Below are 24,459 nucleotides of genomic sequence, written 5' to 3' on the forward strand. Positions count from 1 at the left end.
CCCTTCCCCATCCCCACTGAACCTGAGGCGCAGGGCAGAGCCTTGAAACCTCCCTTGTAGCGGGAAGAGGAGCACAGGCAGCCTCCGGCCCTGGCTCCTCACGCCCAGCTGGCTCAGCCTTGAAGCCCTGATGCAGCCCTGAACAAGAGCAATCCAGGGGGTGGTTCCCAGAAGGGGGATAAGGAGCAGGAAGAGGAGGATTAACTGTCGCAGGATCCCAGAGGCGAGCAAAAGCATGTCCTGCAATGGAGCATCTTGGGCAGACTGGGGTGCCAGGAGGGCAGGGGCCAGGATGTGCCCCTCCATCCCATGGATGCTGTGAGGGTGGCAAATAAAGCTCTCCCCGGGCTCCTGCATGGGGTCCTGGGAGAGACCCTGGCTTTTTGGGCTCCCATCGCAGGTCTCTGCCCAGGTGAGGCACTCGCTAGCCACAAGCCTGCTTCAAGCAGAAACGGCGCTGGAGAGTTTCCCAAACCTTTTCCCTTTCCTCCCACTTTTAAGGGAAGGGGCTGGATGGGTGCACTGGGAGCAGAGCCAGCCCACCCGCCCCAGGCAGGTGCTGTGCACGCTCCCCCGGCCGCTCTGCCAAAGGAAACACAAACATCCTACCCAAAGAAAGCACTTTTCATCAGCAACACAGGTTCCCATTTTTGCACAGGGCCGGCCTGTTCTGGGCAGCTTTCCCCACCGCATTGCTGGGCTGAGCGAGAGCCCAGACAAGCTTTCTGGGCTGGGCTTCGGCCATTGCCACCCCTCCCACCCCATGTTAGATCCACTGAAACCAGTCAACGTGACCGTGTTTGAGACCTGGAGAGGGTTTAAACTGGCCTGATGTGAGACACTTCAGAGTTAAAGGGATTTAACTCAGCCTCGGAGTCCCTCTTGTCCTCAGGGTGGGAGCTGGGGATGCAGATCCAGGGGCATGAGGGACCTGGGGATTTGGGACCCAGGAGATTTGGGACCTTGGGTTGTGGGATCTGGAGGATACAGGACCTGGAGGATGTGGGGCCCCAATTCTCCTTGCTTCTGGAAGGGGAACTTTGGCCAAACCTGGGTGTCCCCAGCCCTGCAGAGATGATGAGCCCCTGTACCTAGAAGCAGCTGCTGGAGGGAAATTCCAGTTTCATGGAGTGGTGCGGCTTATGAAATAGGCCAGGACAACAAAAATAGCTTTAAAAAAAAGTGTAACTTTGGCCTAAAATTTGGGAAGACATGAAGAGAAGACAGGAATCGGGGCGGAAGAGGGGGTGAGCAGGAATGTAAGGGCACTTGGACGCACATCACTCATGGAATAAATATCTCTGGGTGTTTTATACCTGCCCTCAGCGGTGGGCAAGCAGCCGGGGGAGAGGAGCAGCAGCGGTTCTTCACCCTGCTCCTCTGCGGCCATCAAAGCGCCGCCGCTGAGTCAGAGCCGGGCCGGTCCCTGCTGGCCCCCGGCACCTGCCCTTGGCAGAGCTGGCATGGCAGCGGAGAGCAGCCTCCCCGGCTGCCGGCAGGAGCAAAGTCCACAGGGGCAAACGTGAGGCCGAGGCCCCGGGAACAAAGCGGCCTTTCATTGCGGCGGCTTGGCCAAAGAAACCGGGGAATATTTCTATCCAAGGGCTTCCAAACGGCACCTAGCTTTGATCCTGGGCACAGGGCGGGTTGTTAGGGTTTTTTCTTTCCTTCTCCGTGTTGCTCTTATTTTTTTCTTCCTACTTCAAGGCATAATTTTTGTGAGTGTTTATAATTTCTAGGAGAAATTTCTTGCTGCTCCAGGAAGGAAACCTCTTGCTGGGAGCAAGGTGCAGGTGACGCACAGCCCCTTCACTCGTCATGCCTTTCCCCTGCAGAGCGAGGCTTCAGCTGCCCTTTCTGCCGAGGACTTCGGGTGCAGTGCCGCAGCGTGTGGCTCCCTCTGAGGACACGGCACCCCTCCTTCGCACCCAAGGGTCCTCCCGAGGGAGAGAAATCCGAGCCCCTGGGGCTCACTGCAGGTGCAGGTGTCCATCACCATCATTTTCAGCTCAGAGGTTGGTTTCTGAACCCAGCTATAAATCCCAGCCTCACTCAGGGTGGGAAACCCGAACAGCTCCACGGCTGTGCACCTTCCTCCCAAACCGTGCCCCTTCCAGAGGACCCAGGAGCTCGCACGCTCAGGTGGCCTTTCAGACCCCCCAGAGAATGAGGACGAGCATCTTCCTCCTGACCAGCCCCCAAACCTGCTGGATTTCCAACTGGTTTTTCTGTCACCCGTCTAAAATCTGCTCTCCCACCCCAAACGTGGAGGGAGGGGACGGGCCCCCCCACCCCAGCTGAAGCCGTGCCCAGCCCCGGGCTCTCCCCTCCTGCAGCACGAGGGAGGGTCCCCACGAGCCCGTACACCTACACGGCGTGGGCTGCACGTGACACCCCTGGCAGGGCAGGCAGGCCAAGCCTCCCCTGTCTGCCGCTCACATCCCAAATATTTTTAGGCAGCAGGAAACGCGCCTTTGCTGCCACCAGCCTCCAGCACAGGGATGGGAGGAGATGGACGGGACGGAGAAATGGAGCCAGCCCTGCAAGGCCACCGCTGCCCTGTGAGCCGGCGGCTGAGGGAATAAAACCACCCCCCCCTTCCTCTTCCTCCTCCTCTTCCTCTTTCTCCTCCTCCTCCTTCTCCTGGCCCGCCAGCCACCTTCTGATGGATGTTGCCTTTGGACGGGACCCTCTTGCAGCCCAGCTGCCGAAAAAACGCCGCGGCGAGGCCCGTGCGCCCATGGGCCATCTGGAATCCATTGCCGGCTGCGTGCGGGGACACCGGCCAAACCCCAGCCCTGCCCACTGCCAGCAGCACTTTGCTTTCCAGGGGAGCACCTGCGGGTGCAAAGGGGTCCCCCCACTCCCCAGCACCAGCATTCAGTCGGAGACCCCGCTGTGCCAACCGGCAGCGGCTGGGGAGGGGAGCGGCTGCCCCACTGCCACCACGGTGCAAGCGGGATCAGGGAGCCCCAAACGGCAGCAGCCCGGGTCAGCCCCATGCTGGGGGAATGGTGCTATATCCCCCTGCCGAGGGATGGGTCGGTGCCCCCATAGTGCGGGACGTGGAGGATGCTCCTTGCCAACTCGCTGGGAGGAGCAGTGGGTATTCCCCAGGTGGAAATACGCCGCTCGAACCTCGAGCTGGTTGGTGCCATGGGTCCCAGCCGTGCCGTGGACCAGCCGCAGCTCCGGGAGGCTGGAGCAGCCCTGATGTGCTGGAGCAGGGTTGGGCCGTGTGATGGGGCTCCAGGCACCGCAGGGCATTTTCCAGCTCTGCCACTGCATCCCCAAGCATCCTCAGGCACATCTCTGCAGCCCTCCCGTCTTCTGACCCATGAGCCTCAACACTATTTGGGGCTCATCCCCCTCTCCCTGAGCAGCATATGCCCAATCCAGCAAACAGACCCCGAAGGAGCATCATCCCCCTGTACCCACGGGTGCACTGCCTGCCCCAAAAGCCCCCGTTGTTCATCCCTTGGGCTGTCTACAGCCCCCATCAGGGCAAGCCACCCCTGGAGCTTTGCCAACACCTGGCTGGAGCATCCCCGGAAGGCTGGAGCAGTTCTGGCGGAGCCCCTGCCCTGCTCCCCAGGGAGCAGAAATTGGGGCAGGATGGGCCAGATTGCCCTGAATTTGGGGTGTGCCTGCACATGCATGTGCATGTCCTCCCCCCGTGCAGGACGGCCCCGGCAGGCAGGCAGAAAAGGAGCGCCAGCCCAACTCCGACTGCAATCTCATACCGGCTCAAGCTGCCAAACCCCAAAGACCCCAAAAAATTCACACTTGGTCTCCTGATCGATTGAATATCACTCCCGTCCCATCCCCTGCGCCCACCCCTCCAGTGCAAGGATGGAAAAGAAGGGCTGAAACGTGAGCATCCCGCAAACAGGAGGGGTTTTCCTGGGTGCTAGATGGGGATTTTCATAAAAACAGAAAGCCTCGCACCGCTGGCTGCACAGGCAGCGCTGACCTGACTCCGGCAGCTGGAGATTTTCCTGGGGAAGAGGAAAAGTGGGGCCTCCATCCAGCTGCAAAACACCTGGGTGGGCTGGCCGTGCCCCTCAGCCTGCTCCGGCAGCACAGCGCGGGCAGGGCAAGGACTCAGCTGCTCCACGACACTGCTCCACCACCATTTCCTTGCATTTAAAGGCTTACATCCCAAGCAAAGTTTTCCTTCCCGTGACAGCAGCCGCGGCCCCGTGGCTTTCTGCTGGACGGCGTCGCATCTGGCTGAAGGCTTGGGAAAGAGGCGAGGGAGAGGAAATTCCTCCCAGCCCAAAGTGCTTCATGGCTAAAGCAACTGGGAAAGTTGGCGCGTGGAAATGCAGGGGCTGGGGGAGCATGGTGGAGGGCACAAGGGGGTCCTGCTCCCCTCCTCATCCTCTTAATATCCTCATCTTTTTAATAAAGAAATAGGGAAAGCAGGCAGCGCTGGGGAGCAGCGTTCCCCCCGCCCCGGGTGAGCATCCCCCGCCACCACAGGAATGTGCATCCCCAAGCAGCCCCACGGGCAAACCCAACGGCACCAGCGGGGTTAAGGAGCACCCTAATTAATGACAGCTCCAAAATTAACGAGCTGGCTCCAGCATCTGCATCAGCTTCTATAATGACGGGGGAGGGCAGGAGGGAGGCAACAAACCGAGCCCGTTTGCTTTTAAAATCGCTGGTGAGCAGCCGAGAAGGGAAGTGGCCCGGGGTGGCACAGCAGCAAACCTGGGGCTGGAAACCGTTAAAAGCACATTTTAATCTTCTTTCCAACTCCAGCAAAGCGGACGTGGCCGTCGGAGGATGAGAGGATGGGGATGGGGAGGAAATGGGCTTTTAATGCCGCCCTGTTTGCAGAAGGCGCCCGCGCTCTGCTCCAGTCTGTTTTTCTTGGGGACTGACTGAAACTGTTCAAACATCCTCAGTGGAGCCAGCAGCATGGCCTGGGGAGCACCGGCCCCGGTGAGGTCCTGCTTCAGGTGTCTGCCTGTAAAGCCAAAAATCACAGCCAAGGGTCAGGGAAAGGTGCGGCACCGGGGCTGGGAGGGAGCAGGGTCAGGTGATGCAGGATCACGGGATGAAGCCCCAGCACCAGCTCAGCTCTGGGCCTCACACCAGGACAATGCTGCATGTGGATGGCAATCCCTGGAAGCTGCCTCCTCCTGGGAATGCCGTTCCTGCAATTTTTATTCACTAACTCCTGCAACATCCATCTTTTCAGGGCCCTGGATCCACCCCTTCTCCTTCCCTGTTGGAAGCAAAGGCAGAGCCCGAGGCCCCGCTCCGTCCCCCAGCCCAGCTCCCTGCAACGCCGCTTCTCTCCGCCATCAGTAACTGGGAACGGCTGGGGCTGAGGCAGCTCTTCCCCAAAGCCACCCCGGGCACTTCAGAGACATACCGGGATCAGCACAAAGTTTTTGGCAGCTGCCACCTACGAGCTAGACCCGAAATCATGGGAGGGTGCAATCAGAAGCAGCAGAGGCTGGGGCAGCGTAACAGCCCTGGGTGCTGCTGCTCTTCAAGCAAAAGGCATTTGAGCGGGGGCAGGCACTGGTTCCCGGTTAGGCAGGTGACACTGAGAGCTGGGACGAGAGCCAGCCGCAGCACCCGGCTCCCGGGAAGGGCAGGGGATTTGCAGCCAGTAGCATCCCTGTGGGCTCATTTTTGACGCTTCCCTCTCCTGCCCAGGAAAATCTGTCCAATGCAGTTTTTCACCACCCAGGGTTTTCCCATGGAGGGAAAGTGGGGGAAAGGACTACGTGAAATTTTATATTCTTGCTGGAAAACTTTCCACGCTACGCAGCAGTTCCTGCAGAGCCACACAGCCAGCCCTGTGCCATCCGGTCTCAGCCCAGCACTGCCGCGGGCGACTGAGCCCCTCCCCATGGGGTGAACCCCAGGATGACGCTTCGGGGTGCTGTGTGTCCCACCAAGAGCCCAGGCAAACATCTGCAGCAGATGTGGGGCTCTGCCCCCGCTCGCCCAGCGCGGCTCCCTTCTCCAGCAGGTCCAGCAGCCCCAGGGGAGCATCCCGCATTGGCAGAGTGAGGAGGTCCGGGGCACAGCACCCCACTGGGACCACACTGCCAAGGGGAAACTGAGGCAGGGAGCGGGGAAAGATGTACGAACCCCCTGGGTTGTGCCTGAGGTGTCAGGATCCGGCCCCAGAGAGGCCATGAGCTCAGGAGCCCAGCGGGGAGACGGGTGCTGCAGAAAAGAGCCAACTTAGAGGGTTAGCGCTTGGCTCGGTCCCAGGGACACGGCTCGGGCTGCGAGATTAAAGGTAGTGAGCTGGGCTCGTTTAACCGGGAACATAACCCTGTGCTGCTGGTGACCTGGGAGGGCAGCACCTTTCCCAGAGACCTTCCCTTCCAGGATTAATGGGGGTTGCCAGAGCAAAGCCCAGAGTTATTCCCAGCCCAGTGAGACCTGTGTCCTCGCTGACAGCAGCGGGGGCAGCTTGGTCATACACTTTGAAGGACCCTGAGGGAAACCGCTCCGGGATGCTGTCCCACCACTGCGCTGCCTGCAGAGCCTCCCGGGAGCCAGCTTTGGGGGGGGGAATCCAGCCTTTTAGTAAAGGGGAAGAGTTGGCTGCCAACCAGAGAGGAGTTGTTTGAAGCCACCAGGTCCATGGGTTTAGTCCATCCTCTGCACCCAGTCCATGGGATTAGTCCATCCTCTCCTGCATTCCTCCCTACTGGCACCCAGTGCTCTTGCAAAGGAACAAAACAGAAACATATATGTGTATATGTATGTATTAGAAATGCAAGAGGGTGCATTTCTAATAATAAGAAATAGAGCTCTCTAATAAGAGCTCCCTCAGCAGGCTTTCACCCAGTTGCCCCACTGAGGGACCACAGAGCCCGATGAAGCTGCGATGGGTTTAAATATTGCCTGACCCACTGCACAAGGGAGAGCCAGGGATGCTCCCAGGTGAGATCTGGGGGAGCAGGATGCTCTCCCAGCCCCACCCCATTGAGTTCAATGACAGCCCTGCACATAGGAGCTCCCCAGGCAGCGGCACAGGAGAGCATCCCACTGCTGGAGAGGTTCCCAGCCAGCCCCGGCCCAAGGAAACCACAGGTATTTCAGACCAGAGAGGGGAAGGGGAGGAGGGATGAGTTGCACAGGAGAATGTAGCAGCTTGTGGGTGCTCCTGTCCTGGGGCATCACCATCCCCGGCAGGCAGCACCCCGTCCCCCATCTTGCACATCTCAAGATCAGAATGACCGACGCTCCCTGCCTCACCACTGACCCCCTCCGCGCCAATTTAACCCACGCTTCACGCAGCCCTCCCACGCCGGGCCGTCCCCGGCAGCCCGCTGTCACGCCGAGGCCCTGATTAGGGCCAGTGCAAATAAGCCGGCCAGCGGCGAGGCTGCTCCCATGGCTGGAGCTCAGGGGAGGCTGTTCGGGGGAGCCCTCTGACGTGGGCACAGCTTAGTGGGATTAGTGGGCAGACGGACGTGACTGCGAGGCAGTCGCCTGGTGCTAATTAAAGAAGGGATATATTTAGGCACCAGGTTATCCTCTGCATTTTACTTATTTTTAGTTCCCAGGCTGCCAAGCCAGGGCGGCACATGGGGAAGGGCACGGCCGCGGAGCAGGATGGATCCATCCCCAGCCGGTGCTCCCCATCGAGGGCTGGAGGGGCAGGGGGGGACCGCGGCCCTGTGCCCTGGCTGGCGCTGAGCCCCTGTGGGAAGGAAACCTCTGTCCCCACTGGCTGCAAAGGAGGAGGAAGTTTGATTCCCCTTCCCCCCCCCCCCATAAAGGCAGGAAAACAGGTTTCAGGGAACAATGGGAGCATCCCTGCCCTGGATCCATCCACAAGCATCTGCCACCACCCTGACCCCCGTCCAGGCTTGAAAACGGACCTTTCTGGCATCACCCAGCACAAAGCGCTCCTTGTGCAGGGCGGAGGCAGTTCCCCCGTCCCTCGGAGACCCGTCCCTCCGCAGTGGCACTAGCCTGGCAGCAATGCCACCGGTCCCCATCCCTTCCCTTGTTCCCCTGCTGCCCTTCAGTACAACAGGAGCATGTTCCCTGAACGTGGCTGAGCCCCCTAAGAAACAGCAGCTAGGACAGAGCCCAACACCCCCCAGCCCTTGTGCCCTCCTGGGCCAGAACAGCCAGTCCGTCCCATTCATTTCCCCCTTTGCTACATTCCCACAAGGACTCTGGGATTTGATTTTTGGAGGGTTTTTTTTTTTCCTTTTCCAGCGTGAATTATTGATCAGGTCGCTGCTAAGCTTTCCCCCCACGCCGCCTGGCTGCTGTGCTTCCCTGCTGGAGCAGAGGGTGGGGTGGGGGAGTAAATTAAAATAACAGACTAATTAATGACCCAGGGAGTTGAAACCCAGCCGAAAGCCGAGCTGCTGGCCCAGGAGGAGCTTCCCAGCAGCGGGGAGGTCGCACCCGGGAGCACTTTTGCAGGAGGGTGTTTTTGGGGAAGGGCAGGAAAACACAAAATAAAGAGGTGATGGCAAGTGTCGCCCTCCCTTTCCAACAGGCTGCTGTGTGGGCTGATGCTGGCGTCGTGCCAGTGCAATTCCCATCAGATCCCAGTCCTGTCCCCCCAGGGTTGGTCCTGGATAAAGCTGGGGGGGTCTGTTACAGGGCAGCACCCCAAAGAGCAGCTGCAGGCCCTGCCATGAGCCAAGCAAAAGGACTAATATGGCCTCACATCCCCAGGGCTTGTCACCAGCTCCAAGCCCCAGCACTGCCATGAGGTTCCTGGCCACCGCGGAGCCGAGCAGCATCCAAGGGTGGTCCATCAGGTAAAGCCTCTCCCAGAGCAGTGAGGCTGGGCAGGTCGGACTATCGCTCAATAGATTCCAGCTGGAGAAAAAAAAAAACAATTTTTTTATTTACTTAAATCCCTTGACTCCAGGAGCAGGTGCCCTACATCCTTGAGCCTAAGGAGAGCGGCCATGTCTGTGGGCTCCCATTGCCTCGGCCACGGCTCACCCCGGTTCCTTGCTGCCCATCAGAATTAGCCAGCCTGTTTGAGCGGGTTTACGATAATCATCAAATAACTGGTTCATTGACAGCATGTCAGGCTGAGAAGACTGACTGAGCCCTCTTTTGCTGATTGCTAATTAGCTTAACATTCCTAATCCCTCATTAGCAACTATGAAGTAAGCTCTGAAGTATGAGGTCAGCCCTAATCAGCATTTAAAATATAAAGCCCACTGGCACATGATGGAGGCGGGAGAGAGGGGGGGTGGCTGTGGGCCAGCCTTGAGGGCTTCCATGGTGGGGGGAGATGAGGCTACACAGGGCAGAGCCAGATGTGAAGGATTAAACCCCACGGGGCCATGGACATCATCTGTACAGCCATCATCTGTACATCACCCCAAATCTTGCCCCCCCCCCCCTCGGTGCACATCCTGGCTCCACGCTGGGCACAAGCAGTGGCATTTGGGGTGGCAGCACATGAGATGCCCCAGGTCCTTCTCAAGTCCCATTCCTTGCTGTGCCTGGCTGGACGTCACCCCCGGGGCTCGCAGCATCCCTCTGCCGCACTGAAACCTCTGCCCTGCAACCAGGCTTTCCCAGCTGGAAAGCTCCAGACAGGTCATCCTGCAAACAGGGACCCTTGTGTCTCCGAGGACTGGCAGCAGGAGGGATGGAGGAGCAACCAAGCATGGTAAATACCCTTAGGCAATTAGCACCATGTCCCTGCTCCAGGGCTCTCCGGAGGGGAGGGAGGCAATGGGTTTTAATGGGGTTTTAGTGTGGGTTTTAACCCTGGTGAGCTGATCGTGTCCAAGCGGGGACAAGAAGTCCAGGGTGATGCATGTGGCATCCCTGGGACAAATTCCCGGCAAAACCACCCGCAGGCGAGGCTGACCTGGCCCTGCTCCCCACTGTGTCGGAGGGACCATGAGCCACCAGCTGCCGGGGATGCTGCCACATGCCATCCCCACGCTCCCACCGCCATCCCCACCGGCTCTCCCCCAGCTCCACAGGGTTTGGGGCAGGGGCTCTGTGCTGCATAGCTGTGGTTTGGTCCAGCTGCCCTGCCTCAACCCTGCCTGCCGCAGCCTCCTGCCTGCAGAGTCAGCGGAGGTGCCAATCTCCTGCACAAATCCCCAAAGCCTCTTTCTGCTCCTGGCTCTTGTTGTGCCATTTCTTGGGGGGTGGCTGGGCAGCACCCCGTCACTTGCACCCCGCACCCAAGGGTGGCTACACCCCCCCCCCGGTGTGTCCCCCCTCACGGGCTGCTGCTGCCTCTCAGCACTGGGGGCAAACCAGCCCCCAGGCTGCAAAGCCTGCAGGGTCCGGGGGCGTGGAGCTGCTGCTGCTGTCAGGGGCAGACCCAGAGGTCCAAGCAGCAGCTGCAAGGGGATGGGGACAGCCCCACGGCTGCAGAACATGGGCGGCCAACAACCCCAACGTGCCAGGCAAGGGCAGACAAGAAAAGTCCCCAGAAAGGGGCAGAGGAGCAATGCCCTGAGAGAGCCTAGTTCTGCCAGTAAAACCCCAGCTTGAAGCAAAATGCATTGAATTTTTTTTTTAACGCACACAAAGGCAGAATAAACTCATCCTCTCGCACTGCTGACAGGTATTATTGGGCATCACCTGCCCAGTAACAGCTTTCCAGGCCCAGCCTCTCTCCAAACCAAGTGGGAATCAGCACTTTGCAACCTGGTTCCCCTCTTAGCTGCACCCGGTGCCTGGGCTGGGGTCTGAAATGACACCTGTCACTCTTCTGGCAGCCCGGCTGGGGGGAAACAGCCTGGGCCAGTCTGGTCTCACCTAAACCCATGTGAAGTCAGAGCCATAAGCTCACAGGAGCATCACGCAGTTCGCCGGGATAGCACACACCCTCCCAGCCCCGGGGACATGCCCCTGGCTCAGCCCGACCCGACCCACCTGCTCCACACACTGTGGGGCTGAAAGATGCTGCAAAACCTCCCATGGAGCAACCCTTTCCCCCCAGCAAGGGCAGCCCACCACTCACAAGGCCACCCAGCCCTCCCACAGCACACGCCATTTATTATATTATTATTATTATCCATTATTATTATTAAAAGGCCCCAAAAAAGGGGGGAAAAGGCTTGCAGAGGTGACAAGCCCCCGATCCCCCCCGCTCGCAGGGCACAGCAAGCGCTACTGCTGCAGATGCCAGATTTTGATGGGGCCATGAGTCGTCGTCTGGTGCATCTGACAGCAATTCCAGCTGCAGTTTCCATTCGGGGCAGGCTGTGAACAGCGGAGGGCCGAGCACCCATGTGGATTGTTTCGGCTTTCCCCCTAATTCCCATCTTCGAAATTCCTGGTAAGCTGCAGGCTGCCTGGCTGCCAGCAGCAGGACTTCGCCCGGGGTCTTGCTCAAACCCTCTGATCCCAGGGGAAGGAGTCAAATCTCGGTGTCAGCGTCAGCGAGCGGGTGCCAAAGCGCACTGAGCTGCCCACGTGTGTGCCGTCATTCAGGAGGAAAATGGCCCTTATTTGTTGCAGCTTAATCCTCTGGAAGAATAAACTGCTGTGGACTAAGAGCAATTTATTTCTGACTGGGGGAACATCTACAGGAGGGCTGCGGACTTTAAACTTAACCCTAATTAAACTCTAGCTAGTAAGTCTTAAAAAAGGAGAGAAACTGGGTGTTCCCATGAAGGTGTAATTTGAAAAGCTCTTGTTGCCACATCTCCGCTCGGCCCCAAAGAGCAGGACCAGAGCGATGCTCCTGGCCCCCCGTGTCGATGGAGTGTGATGCTCTGGACTCAGGGCATGGCCAGCCCTTGCTCTGCGCCAGGTCCCTGCAGAGAGCCAGCAGCGGCTGCAGGAGCTGCGAGCCTTGCTGTGCCAGAGAAAGACCATTTTGTTCAACGCTACAGGAGAGGTAACAGCATCCTTTCGCTACGCGCTCTTCGCCTCCCATCCCTTTGAGCCGTGCTGTCCCTCTGCGCGTGGGCAGGAGTATCACTCTTTTATGAACCGTCGTCAGCAATGATGAACAGCGGCGTGGCGAGAGGCTGCCGGCAGGGGCACTGCAAATCTCCCGTGGATGGAGCTGTGCTTCACCGCCGATTTCTGCTCGGCAGCTACTCTGGAGCATGGAGACACGGGATGTTTTGAGCATCCTCAGCAGCAGCAAACAAGGCTGAGTCCAATCCCCCAGACACGAGTGTCTCCCCAGCTCTTTATTTCCAAGGACAGGAATAAGCCTTTAAAGGCTTTTCCATGTGGAGAGTGCACATCTGCAAATGTTAAAAGCAAAGGGCCATTTCTGGAAAGGTTTTGGGCGGTACATTATCAAGACAGCCTAAATAACTGGGTGCACAAGGGGGCTACGTAGCTCCTGCTGCCTCGTGCTGTTTCGCTAATCCAAGCCAATGCTGTACCTGTGCCGCTGGCAGCCGGTGCCCTTTGGATTTTATCGTGCCCGCAACTCATACAACCATCAGCCATTGTGTTCAATTGCGGTCAGTCGTACCCTCTCCTTGTCTTGCTGTTTTCTTCTGTTACTCAGCTAAGTTTCATGTCTTACATGTTTTTATGCCTTTAGTAAGGACCGACCATTAGGACCCTGCATTAGCAGGGACACAGGACACTACATACTTAAGCGATTCTCAGTGGAGGATGGTAAATTCTCGGCTTGAGTTTCAGAGTGCAAAGCTTTGGCTTATCCATACATCTGGCCCGTGGAGCAGAAAATCCCAAGTAGCCTCGCAGATTTACTCTGATACCTCCAATACCCAGACACTCTGCAGGCTATTTTCTGCCCCGCCAAGCAGCCGGCTGAGGTGGCGGGGCTGACGGCACAGCCACCCCCGGCGCTGCAGGAGAGCGAGAGGAGACCGAACAAGAAACACACATGAGTTTGAATTTATGTAAAAAAAAAAAAAAAAAATATTTATTTTGGAGGAGGATTTGAACATCGACATGCAGGTACAACATGAATAAAAATTATTGCACCGCTATTATGTGGCAATTGTTCAAGTTTCTAAAAACACAGAAATTCCACACTTTCTCTTATCTAGCTAAGTGCTGAGTGACACAGCTTGGCGGAGCCCAGCTCAGGAGGTGCTCTCACAGCCACCTGGATATGGTAATCGAACACAACGTAAACACACACTTCTGTCAAATCTTCTACTAGAAGTACAGAATTATCCTTCACATCCAGTAAGAGAAAACCAGAGAAAGACTTTATCCTCCCCTCTTCGGAAGAAAAAAAAAATAAATTTAAAATACTCCAAATCACACCTTAATGCAAGTGTGGCAACCAAAACCACTGGTCACTCCTACCCCTTCCCCGGCAAGCGCTCTTTAGTATATTAGCAGCCAAAGGCCTCTGACATTCAGACCCAGGAGTGGCCGTTACAATGCTAAAGTCTAATATTTACAATAAATATCATCCATTTCTTTTCGTTTGCAACAGTAAGAGACAAAGGGAAAAATAACACTGAAGTGAGGCACAGGGCAGGAACGCGCCGGCTGGATGCAGGAGCAGAGAGGAGCTGCAGAGCCTGGAACCAGCTTTGATGCCATCATCCCAACACGGATGAGGAGCAGGAGACACATCCAAGCCGACAGAAGGAAACAGGGAAACGAAGCAGGAAAGCAGCATATTTGGGTGGTTATATGCACAGCTCATTCACCAAACGCACACCACACGCACGCAACTTCTCTCTCCCGCCTGTCTGACTCGGGGTTATCTATGGAGGCCGAGTTCTCAGCTTGCTGAATGCTTTGCTCGGGTACCGCGGGTCCAATCCTGCGCTGGGGAGCACACTCTCGCTCTTCACACACAGCTTTTCCAACATCTCGTTCCTCCCCAGCACGTTTTGCAAGCTTATTGAGAAGGTATTTCAGCAATTCTTAGCAGAGCAAGGAATAAGTCTTGGTGCATCTACCCGGTTTATTATCAAAATTTTATAGAAAAAGGCTTTTTGCCCAAACTTTTTGCTAAGGTGCAGCATATAAATTTGACAGAAGGTGGAACCAGGACGATGGGGCACCTGGCACACCGAGGGAAACTGCAGGACTGACCAGGAGCAGGGGATACGGGCCTTCACTAGGATGCTTTCCTAGTAACACTGTTTGGCTTTGGCTTCCAGAAAAACAGCGTTTTTTAAATTGCACTGATCACTTTCTGTACTGTAGCTACAAAAGAGGCGACAAAACACATACCTCACCTCTTCTTCGGCCAATTCAGGCAAAAGCAGCAAAAGCTGTGACATAGCAAGTTTTTTCACTCCTCTTTTTAAGCGTAAGAAAGGATAACTGCAATTCAGCGCTGGAACCACCGGCTGCAAAGGGAGGGAGTCAGCAGCTAATACAGCTGGTACCTTCAGAGGGTCCCATCCCAACCCGCGTGGGATGAGCCAGGGTCCCCAGCCCTCTCTCCTAAGAGCAGTGGTTGGTTTTGCCCTCAGGTTTTTTAAACGCAGAGCCCTTCATGGATGTCCCAGGAGCACGCTCACAGGAAGAAGCAGTGTCGCTGCAAGGAGAAGGAAACGGGGACCTGCCACCCAGGGAACAGCCAGGTCAGACCACGTCCTCACGCAACTCTGGGCCCACTACTTAACTGATACAGAGATTTCCATCTCGCCAAGGTTAGGTGCTCTCAGGAGATAAGCTTGAGGCTTGTCTTTGTAATTACCACAGACTCAGGATGCTGAATCAGTTTTTCACTATTCCTGTCCATTTTATCATATACTGTACTGCCAATCGGACCTTGCTTCTCAGCAATTTTTTAGTAGATCAACCCATCAGGGAGAAAACCAGCCAGATTAGTACCAGATCCTGCCAAGTCTGTTCCTTACTTGCTATTGCTCCGAATCAGCACAGAATGATGCTCATCAACGAGAGTGCTTTGAAAGGCTGGAGATACCCAGGACCCTGACAAGGCAGTGGAAATATTGTGGTTTGTAACTGCAAACCAAGTGTATACAAGTAGCCTATGTATTCCAGGAAAAAGAGCAAAGAGACAGCACAGCAGGCTCTGCTCTCAATACCGTCACAGCAAGATTTATTAACGTGTTATCTGGGAGCATTGAGGCTTTGGTTAGTGTATTAACAACACCATACATGTTCACACAGACACACGGAGTAAACACTCATTTAAACATATTAAAAAAAAAAAGCTCAAACCAAACCAAAACTTGGTCCAGAAATGAAATCCAAGCAGCCAAAATCAAGTATATAATGGGGGGAAACAATGGTTATACAGAAAGAAGCAGCGTGAGATTCCAGAGATTTTTGTGATTTACGGATTGAGCTGAAATCAAGTTGAAAGAGATGGAGAAAATATATTCCTATATAAAAACATATTTCCATTTAGGGGAAGCAAATCAAAACTTCAAGTTCAGAAAAAGCCAAGGCAATGAAGGCGGCGGCAGTGGAATGAAATCAGACCAACAGAGGCAGGTTTTAGCTTGAAATACTGTTGCACAGTCATTCTGCTTCTAACAGAGTAAGCCAGTGAGCAGGATACTAGACCTTGCGGGTGATCCGCAGGGAGATACACTCAGACAAGACTAGAATAAAAGCTGAGCACAATCTGGGACAAATGACGGGAGTGTTCATTGAGAGGAACCTTTAATTGGATGAAGAAATGGCTTACAGTGCTATAGGTATCACCACTCGACACATTTATTGGTGTATTATTATTGATCTAATCCTCAGCAAAGAGCACTGTTATCCAGAGTCGGTCACACTTAAAGCACGGCAATGTCTAAACCTAAGAGCAAAGAGTAATTTTTTTAATGGAAAGTGACCTCAGCAGTGGAAATGATCTAGCTATCAAAGCTGAAATCTTAAAATATCACATGTGTTTTGAAGTCTGCTTGCAGCTTGTCCACAGAACTCGAGGAGTCAGAACTCTTCATAGTTTTTTTGTTTTTAACGGGTAGATTCAGAAAACTCGGCAAGTTTCCCAAGCCCCAATTCAGAAATGTTAAGGAACACCTTAAAATCCCTACCTATTTAGACTCATCAAGAGAAGGAAAAGTCTCCAAAGGTCATTTATCATTGAGATAACTTTGCCCGAGACATACTGGAGAACACGCAACTACAAATTTCTCTACGTGAAAATCAACCTACAAGGCACCCCTTTCCTGTGGTCATTTATTCTGAGGCAGGGCAAGTTATGAATTGAAGCCAGAGAAAGGAAGATAAAACATCACTAAAACTTTAAAAACAGAGGGAAAAGTTGCCATAAGGCAACCTTTCCTGCCATGTGGAAAGGATAAGTAAAAACAATCAAAAAAAAAAACCAACAACAGCTTACGGATTGGAGATTTCTCTATCTGATAATTCCATTGAAAAATACTTTTACTTGGTTTACAGAGAGACAGGGATCTCTCTCTGTCCGACCCCTCCTGCCACGTCCCTTGCCTCTGTATCCTCTAAGGACTCGTGCAGGACTGTGAATGCACGCAGTGACAAAGAGGTCTTACCTGCACCGAAGAGGGTTTGTAGTTCCAGAATAACTTGTGGACAAGAGGGTAGTTTCTTCTCCTTGTAAAAGGACATCAGATTGTAAATCCAAGAAAAAACCTGAAAATTGTGAATTTCAATGGCATTTCAAAGAAAAGGTTGAAACCCAGAAATTTAAAAGTAAGCTGCCTTTTTTGTACTCAGAATTTTTGGGATCTCAAATAAATGCAGGATTAGAGGGAAGAGCACAACAGGCCCTGAACTCAGGCAAAATAAAAGGTCTGGAAGGGAAGAAAAAAAAAAAATCAAACTGTTTCTTAAGCCCTGCTTTAAAGATACCCTGTTCTAAAGAGACCTCAAACGGCAAGCATTACTGTGTACAAAAATAGAATAGCAATGATGAAAAAACACAAAAAACGGTATGAAAAAAACCCTCCCAAAAATAGATGTACACAAGTTCTATTTTATATTAGTGTATATTACAAAATTCAAACATGCAGTCTCTATTTTGAATGTAGAGTGCTCCAGTCCACATGTACCAGGGATGCTGCTATGTTTTCTTTACAGCACCATCATGTGACAGGGGAAAGTCTTGTATTTTTAACTGATTTCCAACCTCTTTGCTTTTTGCTTGCACGAGAGTCCCCTCTTTACAGGGCCTCGTGCTGCCATCTGGCAGAGGAGAGGCTCTCAGAGCTGCTTGTCCAAGAGCGTGAGACAGCTCTTTCGATGGAGTGATTTTGCAGCTACCTCCCAACACTTCAGATGCTTTAGCACTGCAAAAAGTTGCCTCCTTTTTTGCCACCACAGGACACGTTGCCTCCCAGGGCTTTGCTGAGTTTAACGACTCTGTGCAGGATCCGCTCCTCGTGGTCAGAGCGTCTGTGCTAGATAGTTTGGCTTTCTCTTGACACGCTCCTGCTTGTGAAGTTTCCTGCCTTTTTTGTTTCGAATCTCTCTCTTCTTTACAGGAGGCAACCAAATGGGGAGAATCCTTTCTCTTTTCCACCTCTCCGGAACCAGACATACTGAGCTTCAAAGGGCCTAACACGCTCTGAGCTAGCGGCACTAACTGAGACACAGAGAGAGCTCTTTCGATAGCACCGGGGACAAGGAGCGTGGAGGATACAGGACCTGCTGGGCTCGTTCTGCCGGCGGTTGAAGCACTCTCTGCCTGGGATGGGCTGGGTTGCCTTTCAGTACTAGGACTTTTTTGGGACATTCTGCTCAGGCTTCCAGGAGACAGAAATGAGGTGCTGTGCTGTTCTGCAGGCTGAAGCATCTCTTTGTGATCCTTCTCACTGCGATCTGCGGGGCTTACCGAGAGAGGAGTGCTCACGCTTGCCGCGCACCATGAAGAAAGTGCCAGCTGAGGTTTGGAATCCTGTTTTTTCTGACTGCTTTCTGTTAGCAGAGGGTCTTTCAGGTCAAGCTTACCACACGAGGCCCCAGAAGAGTCACCTTCTTCAAGTTCCAGGAGTTTGATAGATGGGCACTGTATATGTTCTGTGCGATGTATTGTTTTTTGAGTACTTGTAGTTCTCCCTAGGTCTTTGATTGCTTCAGAAGACTTGTCTTTTGGACCAAAACACTCAAAAGTTTTGTTTTCTGGCAATTTATGTTCCTTTGCAGTTGTTTCTGATCTTAGGAATGGCTTTTCTAAATTAGCTAATTTTTCTGGAGAAGTTCTTGGGAGGACCTCTGATGGGGAAGGGTGCACACCGATTTGCAGTGGCTCTGAAACAGGCTTGGCTTGTTGATTATTTCCCTTCTGCAAATCTTCTGTACCTTTTGGATCTTCAGGTAGAAAGGCATCATCTTCAATACTATCCTTGCTTTCCAGTTTAGATGAAAACTTATTATCCTCATTAAAAGAATCTGAGCCTTGGTCTCCACTGTCAGGGGGCTTGTCCAGTCTTCTCCCATCCTGACTATCTTCTGAACCATCATCCGTTTCATCTTCGGAAGAATCTACTTCTCTGATGGCCTCTTGCTTTTGCAGAGACTCCCTCCTCTCCACCCTGTCCTGTCGAATAGCACCCAACTTCCGTGAACCCGGCTTATGCAACATCCCTTTTTCCGCCAGCCCAAGTTTGCCACCTGTTGTTTCATTCGCAGATTCTTGTAAGCTCTGGAGACTAGGATCCCTCTGTAGCATCTCCTTCTTAAATTCAGAGTGAGAAATATCCAAGCTATGCTTACGTGAGGAAGCCAGCTTCTTCTCAGAAGAGGACAGCGAGGCAGCCAATTTCTCGGCCGACTGCACTCTCTTTAGCAAAGGAGACCTAGGGGGCTCAGCACTTTTGGGGCGAGAAATTTGTCTCACCAGCGGAGGAGAGGAGTGTAGTTTTACTGGAAAAGACTGAATAATACTGGAGCTGCCAACTGAGTGTCCTGGTAAAGGAGATGGGGAGCGCTGCGGTGATGTGGACTGTGGGGTTGGTGATGGAGTGTGAGCTAGTGGTGACAGAGGGATGTTTCCCGCAGATTTACGCCTTGGAGATCTGTACTGTCTTTGAAGCTTTGGTGCTAGTCCATGCAGAGAGCTGGGTCGAATGTGTCCAGAGCTGGCTGGAGAATTGGGAACACTGGAACTGGGAGAGCTGCTCTGGGAAGAATTGCCACCAACTTAAAAAAAAAAAAAAAAAGGACTAGGAAGATTAATATATATTTGGCCATTAAAACAAGTTATTGAAAATAAGACATGCAAAGTCAAGACAAAATGCCATGTTACCACAAAGCACTGCAGTAATATTACAGGGTAATATTGCATGGCTTCTGATGGAAAATTCACATCATTGTCATACAACACCGGAATATAGTAAGAAACAGTCTGCTATCAGAATGTTTTTTTCTGAAAAAAACCTCCAAGCAGATAAACCATGTGTTTCATTGCTATTCTGAAGATGCAAATCTCTTTATTCCATCAGCTGATTCAATTTTCAAATATGACTTTGCCACAGTTTTGATTCCTTTTCTCTGAACTAATATAGAAAATGTGTCAAACTGCTACAAAAACATTGCAACTTACAATACACATTTGCATCAAAGTGAAAGGATGCTGTAGCACAGCAAATGCATTCTTAAAAGCAGGTATGGATTTTCATTTTTAAATGAATCAATGAATGAGAATACATCCATCCTTAAGGTAACAGACATCACAGCTGCCATTTTACTTCACAAACAGACCTACCACCTGCTGCTGCGTATTTTACTTCAAAAATTAATCAATAAACAAAAATCTTCTCCAAGTTTTTTCTGTTTGCGTGGATTTTTTTGTGTTTGGTTTTGTTTCTTTTTTTACCTGAGTGTACAGACTCGGGAGTGGATCTGTAACTCTGCGTTGGTGACCGAGGAGACAGGTTGTGAGTTGGAGAGCCAGGCACACTTTCTCCAGAAGACAGAGAGCGGTTTAGTGAAGATAAACTCCGGCTGGTGTGAAGTAGTGATGCTTGTTTAGTGATCTTCCTCAACAAAGAACTCTTCTTCTTACTGTGGAAGAGCATTCAAAAGTTGTTTACAAGCCCAAATGATTTATTTATCTTTATTGGCACACTTTGGTCAATTTTATGGCACAGTTAAAGAGAAAAAGAAAACAAAAAGAAAAGAACTAAAGGATGTACCTGCTGATATACGTTAACTGCAAATTGATTTGACAAGATCTCTCTTACATTATCCTGGTTACTATTTAATTTTCACAGAGAAACATCAAAACAAACCTTTCCTGACCATCCTTAGTTTTGCTCTTCTTGTTCCTACGAGCCATCTTGGATTTGTAGCTGGCTTTTCGAGCTGGACCAACTTTGATGGACGTGTTCTCAAATGGCGTGGTGGAGATGGACACTTTATTTCCACTCTGTCAGAAACAAGACACAGAGACATTGCTTAAAACATGGCTATTTGAAGCAGATCTGCAGGCTAAGCAGGTAGCCTGCTAGTTTATTGCTGCCTGCCGTTTTGTAATCCTTTGTCAAACTACATTTCACCCTTTGCATTTCCACCTATCATTTATTAAGGAATTGCTGAGAGAGAGCCCTCTTTAGTCAGGCTTTCACAAATGATTAGCTCAGATCCCAGCTGGTAGGTAAAGCTTCCCAGAGCAGATAGAACACAGCATCTGACCTCTCCCATTGCGATCCCAACTGCCTCAATTTAATACTTGTAATACTTGGAAACTTGAACAAAGCGATATTCTGTTACCAATCCTATTCCCAGTGCTCTGACTGATGGCAGATGTTAGCATATCAGACATCTATCATGATGAATCTGCAACACAGAGCATGGCTTGTCTCACTCATCTTAAAAAAAAAAAAAAAAAATCCTGATTGCTCCTCTATTTGCCATCCCAAAGACTTCTGTCTCTTGGAATGGTCCAAAACTTTGGGGCTTATTTCTGTAAATGGATTCAGCTCAGAGGAGGTATCAAAACGCAAGTCATTTAACTGGATAATTTTAAGACCAACCATTACAAAGCTGCTTTTAAATACCACTAGGAATAATCCTTGAGAAAGACGTATTAAGAGCTAATAACATTAGCACAGCCTAAAGGCAAAAAATAGAAGTTGGAAAATTTTTAAAGTATTTGTTTCTTAAAGTGATGTTTGTGGAAAGGTATACTTCAATCTTATTAACCTTTGTCTCTACTGCTGATAAAAATGTATCTGACGGGTCCTTATTTCTCACACAAAATATCTTAGTTCAGCTCAAATTACATGCAGAAATTTTGGAGATTTAGAGATCAAGCTGCAGCAATGAGTTTTTGCAAAACAAGGGCCAGGTGCTGTGTACATATTTGTATTTCAGACAATGCCAATTAGATACCTACGGCGTTTTAAACAAGCTTGCTTATATTTTCCAAAATGTAACAGTGCTGAGTCCCTACCTTCAGAATCAGCTCCACCACTTCTGTGTGCACCAGTCCATGGACTGGCTCCCCGTTGACATGGGTTATCAGATCCCCTTCACGCAGACCTGCTTCATTTGCTGGACCACCTTCCTCCACGTGCTGGCAACAAGAAGGGGGTGACTGATTTGAGAAGAGGAATATACAAGATCGCTGGCCGGATCAGACTCAAAGCCCATTCATCTCACCTCTTGCTGCAGCCAGCATCAGCTGCTTCAAAGAAGGGTGAAAGAAACCACTGACTGGCACAGACAAGCACAAAAATCTGCGCTCTTCCACTCCTCCCCCAGCATCCTGCCAGTCTTCTCCCGATCCAAGGCAGCCAGCCAGGATGGTTAAGCTGTTCAAGAGACCAGCTCCTCCCAAAGCAAAAGGCTTAACACACTTCCAAAAATTTTCAGCACTCGGGAATGTTAACTAGATACTCTTGATTTCCAGACAAGCATTCAATCTTTTTCAATTTCTTTGCCACCCCAAATCCAGCATCCTTCCATCTACATGCTGGAACCCAAGGCAGCCAACAGACTTTTAAATAAGACTCTGTGCCATGTTTTTAGGGTGCCTATATTGCATCTCATCCCAAACAGAGTTTCTTTTTCCACTTTCCATCCTTTATTAACCTATCCAACATCAGATCTTTTCCCCCATGAACACATTGCCTTTCCCCATCGTTCAGAAAGGTAAGCCTCCTTTACAGTGAGGAGACAGATATGCTTAAGAATACTGGAACTCTCCCTCTAGCCAGAAAAGACTACAAATCAGTATCTTGGTAAACTCAGCATTTTTCAAGGAAAGCAGAGAGGAGCAAGGGAAAAATGCAGCTTCAGATTATTTTTCTAGGTAAGAATGAGTGTTAAGTAATGACCAAAGCACATGAAGTCCAAATTGTCTAATGAACACAGAGATGCAAGGAAAAGAATGAACCACCTTTACCCTAACTCCATTCTCCCTAACTACACAATTCAAACAACACTGCTTTGGGGAACGGATCATTCCTAGAAGTCATATACGTTAACAAAAAAGGAACACAGAGATCAAGCACCAGAAGTAATGGGAAGGAAGAGATACAGACATGGAAACCAGACCTTTTAGCATAGCACACAACTAAGCCAAGAGCTAAATCCCTAGGCAATCAGCATAGCAGCAGTGATGCTTTAAGGCTTGTAATCAATTCCAAGTGACTGCTTGGAAAACCCCAGCAGACTGAACTGATCAGGAGCAGGCTATAATCGCTAACACAGGTCTGAATAAATTAGCTACAACTGGCCCTCATGCAACAGTCCCAATAAAGAGAAAGAGGGTATGTACACAGAAACATGCTTTAAAGTATGTGCTACAGGTGAAAAAAGGTGGATTCATGTAACCAGGGAAGAAAGAAGGCAAGAAAGGTTCCTGTGGTTTTGTGATGGGCTTGAAAACTGCTACAGGTAAAACCCAAAGTACTGTTATTTATTTATTTATTTATAAAGGGCACCCCCCCCCTCCCCCCCCAAAGATAACTTTGGGTCCGAATAAGGAGAAAAAAAACAGGGTGGCAAAATACAATTTATAAAGCTAAATCCCACAACCCTGGCTAAATGCATTTCTGGCCCCAAGGGTACTCTTTTCAGAAAAGCAGAGACATACCCAGACCATGTGATGCACAGTGTAGATATCACTGTCACCCATATAGACGCGAATGGCACGGAGAGTGAAACCGTATTTCTTTCCAGCCCGATGGATGATGATTGGTGGTTTCAGGTTTGCGATAGCAGGAGAAAAGTCGCGGCTGGGTGAGGAGTCCCTCGAAGATGGGTTGGAGGATAGAGAATGAGGTGACATTGGACTGGCCAATGGAGAACACGTGTGGTGATCTACAGTGATGACACAAAGGTGGGCAAAAATTAGGAAATCAGGCCTCCAAAAGAGAGAAAATTCTTGTTAGAGAACAGCTAGGAAACCATCTCTCCCAATGTTCTTAGAGCTGGTGGTCTTCACCAGAGCTGGGTTTGCCTGCAGCTTCAACTAATTCATGCTTTGAAATACAAAAATCAGTAGTTTCCAAAAAGCACATTTGGAACTGTGTATTTAATACAGCAGCACTGCTCTCCCAGGATTATGGTTGGGTCACAGTTTTCTCCTCTTTCAGGGACTTACAACCCGTCATAAGCATTTACTCTAGGCACAATCCTGGAACACCCCATTTCAAGGTTATGATATATTATCCCCCTCCAGAAGATCAGATAGTTTCTAGATCTTGGTGCAAGTTACACGTTGGTGCTGAGATAAATCAAAATCAGTTAGTATTAAAACAAAAAATATCAGTAGGCAATCAGACAACAACTACATCTAGGTAGTTTTGGTAGTGTTCTAAATCCACAGGGGCAAAAATATTTAACCCCAAAAAATTAGCTACTGCAGGGACTTTGCTACTGAAAAACAACATCACAAGTGTATTTTAGAGTGCATTTCCCAAACGAACAGCCGAGGGCTAGGCTATCAGCTAAACTAGCTGACTCTGCTTGCTAGTGTAACAACATCCACTTTTAAAAATACAAAACAAATACGGAACTCTCATTTTAAAGTGAAGCTGGTCAATATCAGTAAAATAAACCCAAAGAGCAGGAATATTAAATGCAGCTGTAAAAGGTAATCCCTAATCCATTAAGAAACACCTGCTGAATCGCCCAGCACATATTTACCTGGCAGATGAGAGCAGCTCTGGAGGAACCTTTGCTGGGTGATTAAATACACATTTTAGAGATTTTCATGAGGGAGTTTGTAGCTTGAAAAGCAACCAATACCCAAACCACAAGAAACGTAACGTGCATCACCACGACGGTGCCAAGAAGCAGTTGCATACCTGCCTCCAGCTCTCTGGCTGAGAGGGACAGGCAGGCATTGCTCTGCCAGCAGGTTCTGCTGGGTTGGCACTCGTGGCCTAGCTGCAATTTCCTGCTCCCATCTAGGCAGGAACATGTACAGCCCTGGAAATACAGCAAGGACATATCCTCCGGAAAGAGGGACAAAGTCCTTGTGGGGAGAGCCTCCTGCTGAACCAGTCTGTCATAGCTCGGCATGGTTGGGCTGTTCACTAGAAGTTACCACCTGGCATTAGGAATTGTCAAGGTCTGGCTCTGCTTGGAGACAGAGCCAGGCCAACAAGGTAAACTATTCAGCATTAACTTGCTTTG

General features: G+C 51.2%; 1 protein-coding gene across 14 annotated transcripts in view; it reads right to left on the minus strand.

The window, feature by feature from the left end:
* Positions 1-12,855: 12,855 nt before the first annotated feature.
* Positions 12,856-24,459, minus strand: part of MAST2 (microtubule associated serine/threonine kinase 2) — a 196,375-nt gene continuing 184,771 nt past the window's right edge. For all 14 annotated transcript variants that reach the window (XM_076340290.1, XM_076340294.1, XM_076340292.1 and 11 more), the window contains 5 exons: positions 22,913-23,139; positions 21,266-21,388; positions 20,103-20,239; positions 19,688-19,875; positions 12,856-19,011 (listed from right to left, as the gene is read on the minus strand). In XM_076340290.1, the coding sequence (XP_076196405.1) occupies positions 16,934-19,011; positions 19,688-19,875; positions 20,103-20,239; positions 21,266-21,388; positions 22,913-23,139 (2,753 nt within the window). In that variant the 3' untranslated portion in view covers positions 12,856-16,933. The remainder of the gene's footprint in view (positions 19,012-19,687; positions 19,876-20,102; positions 20,240-21,265; positions 21,389-22,912; positions 23,140-24,459) is intronic.

This window comes from Aptenodytes patagonicus, chromosome 5 (assembly GCF_965638725.1).
Source record: "Aptenodytes patagonicus chromosome 5, bAptPat1.pri.cur, whole genome shotgun sequence".
Taxonomy (NCBI): Eukaryota; Metazoa; Chordata; class Aves; order Sphenisciformes; family Spheniscidae; genus Aptenodytes; species Aptenodytes patagonicus.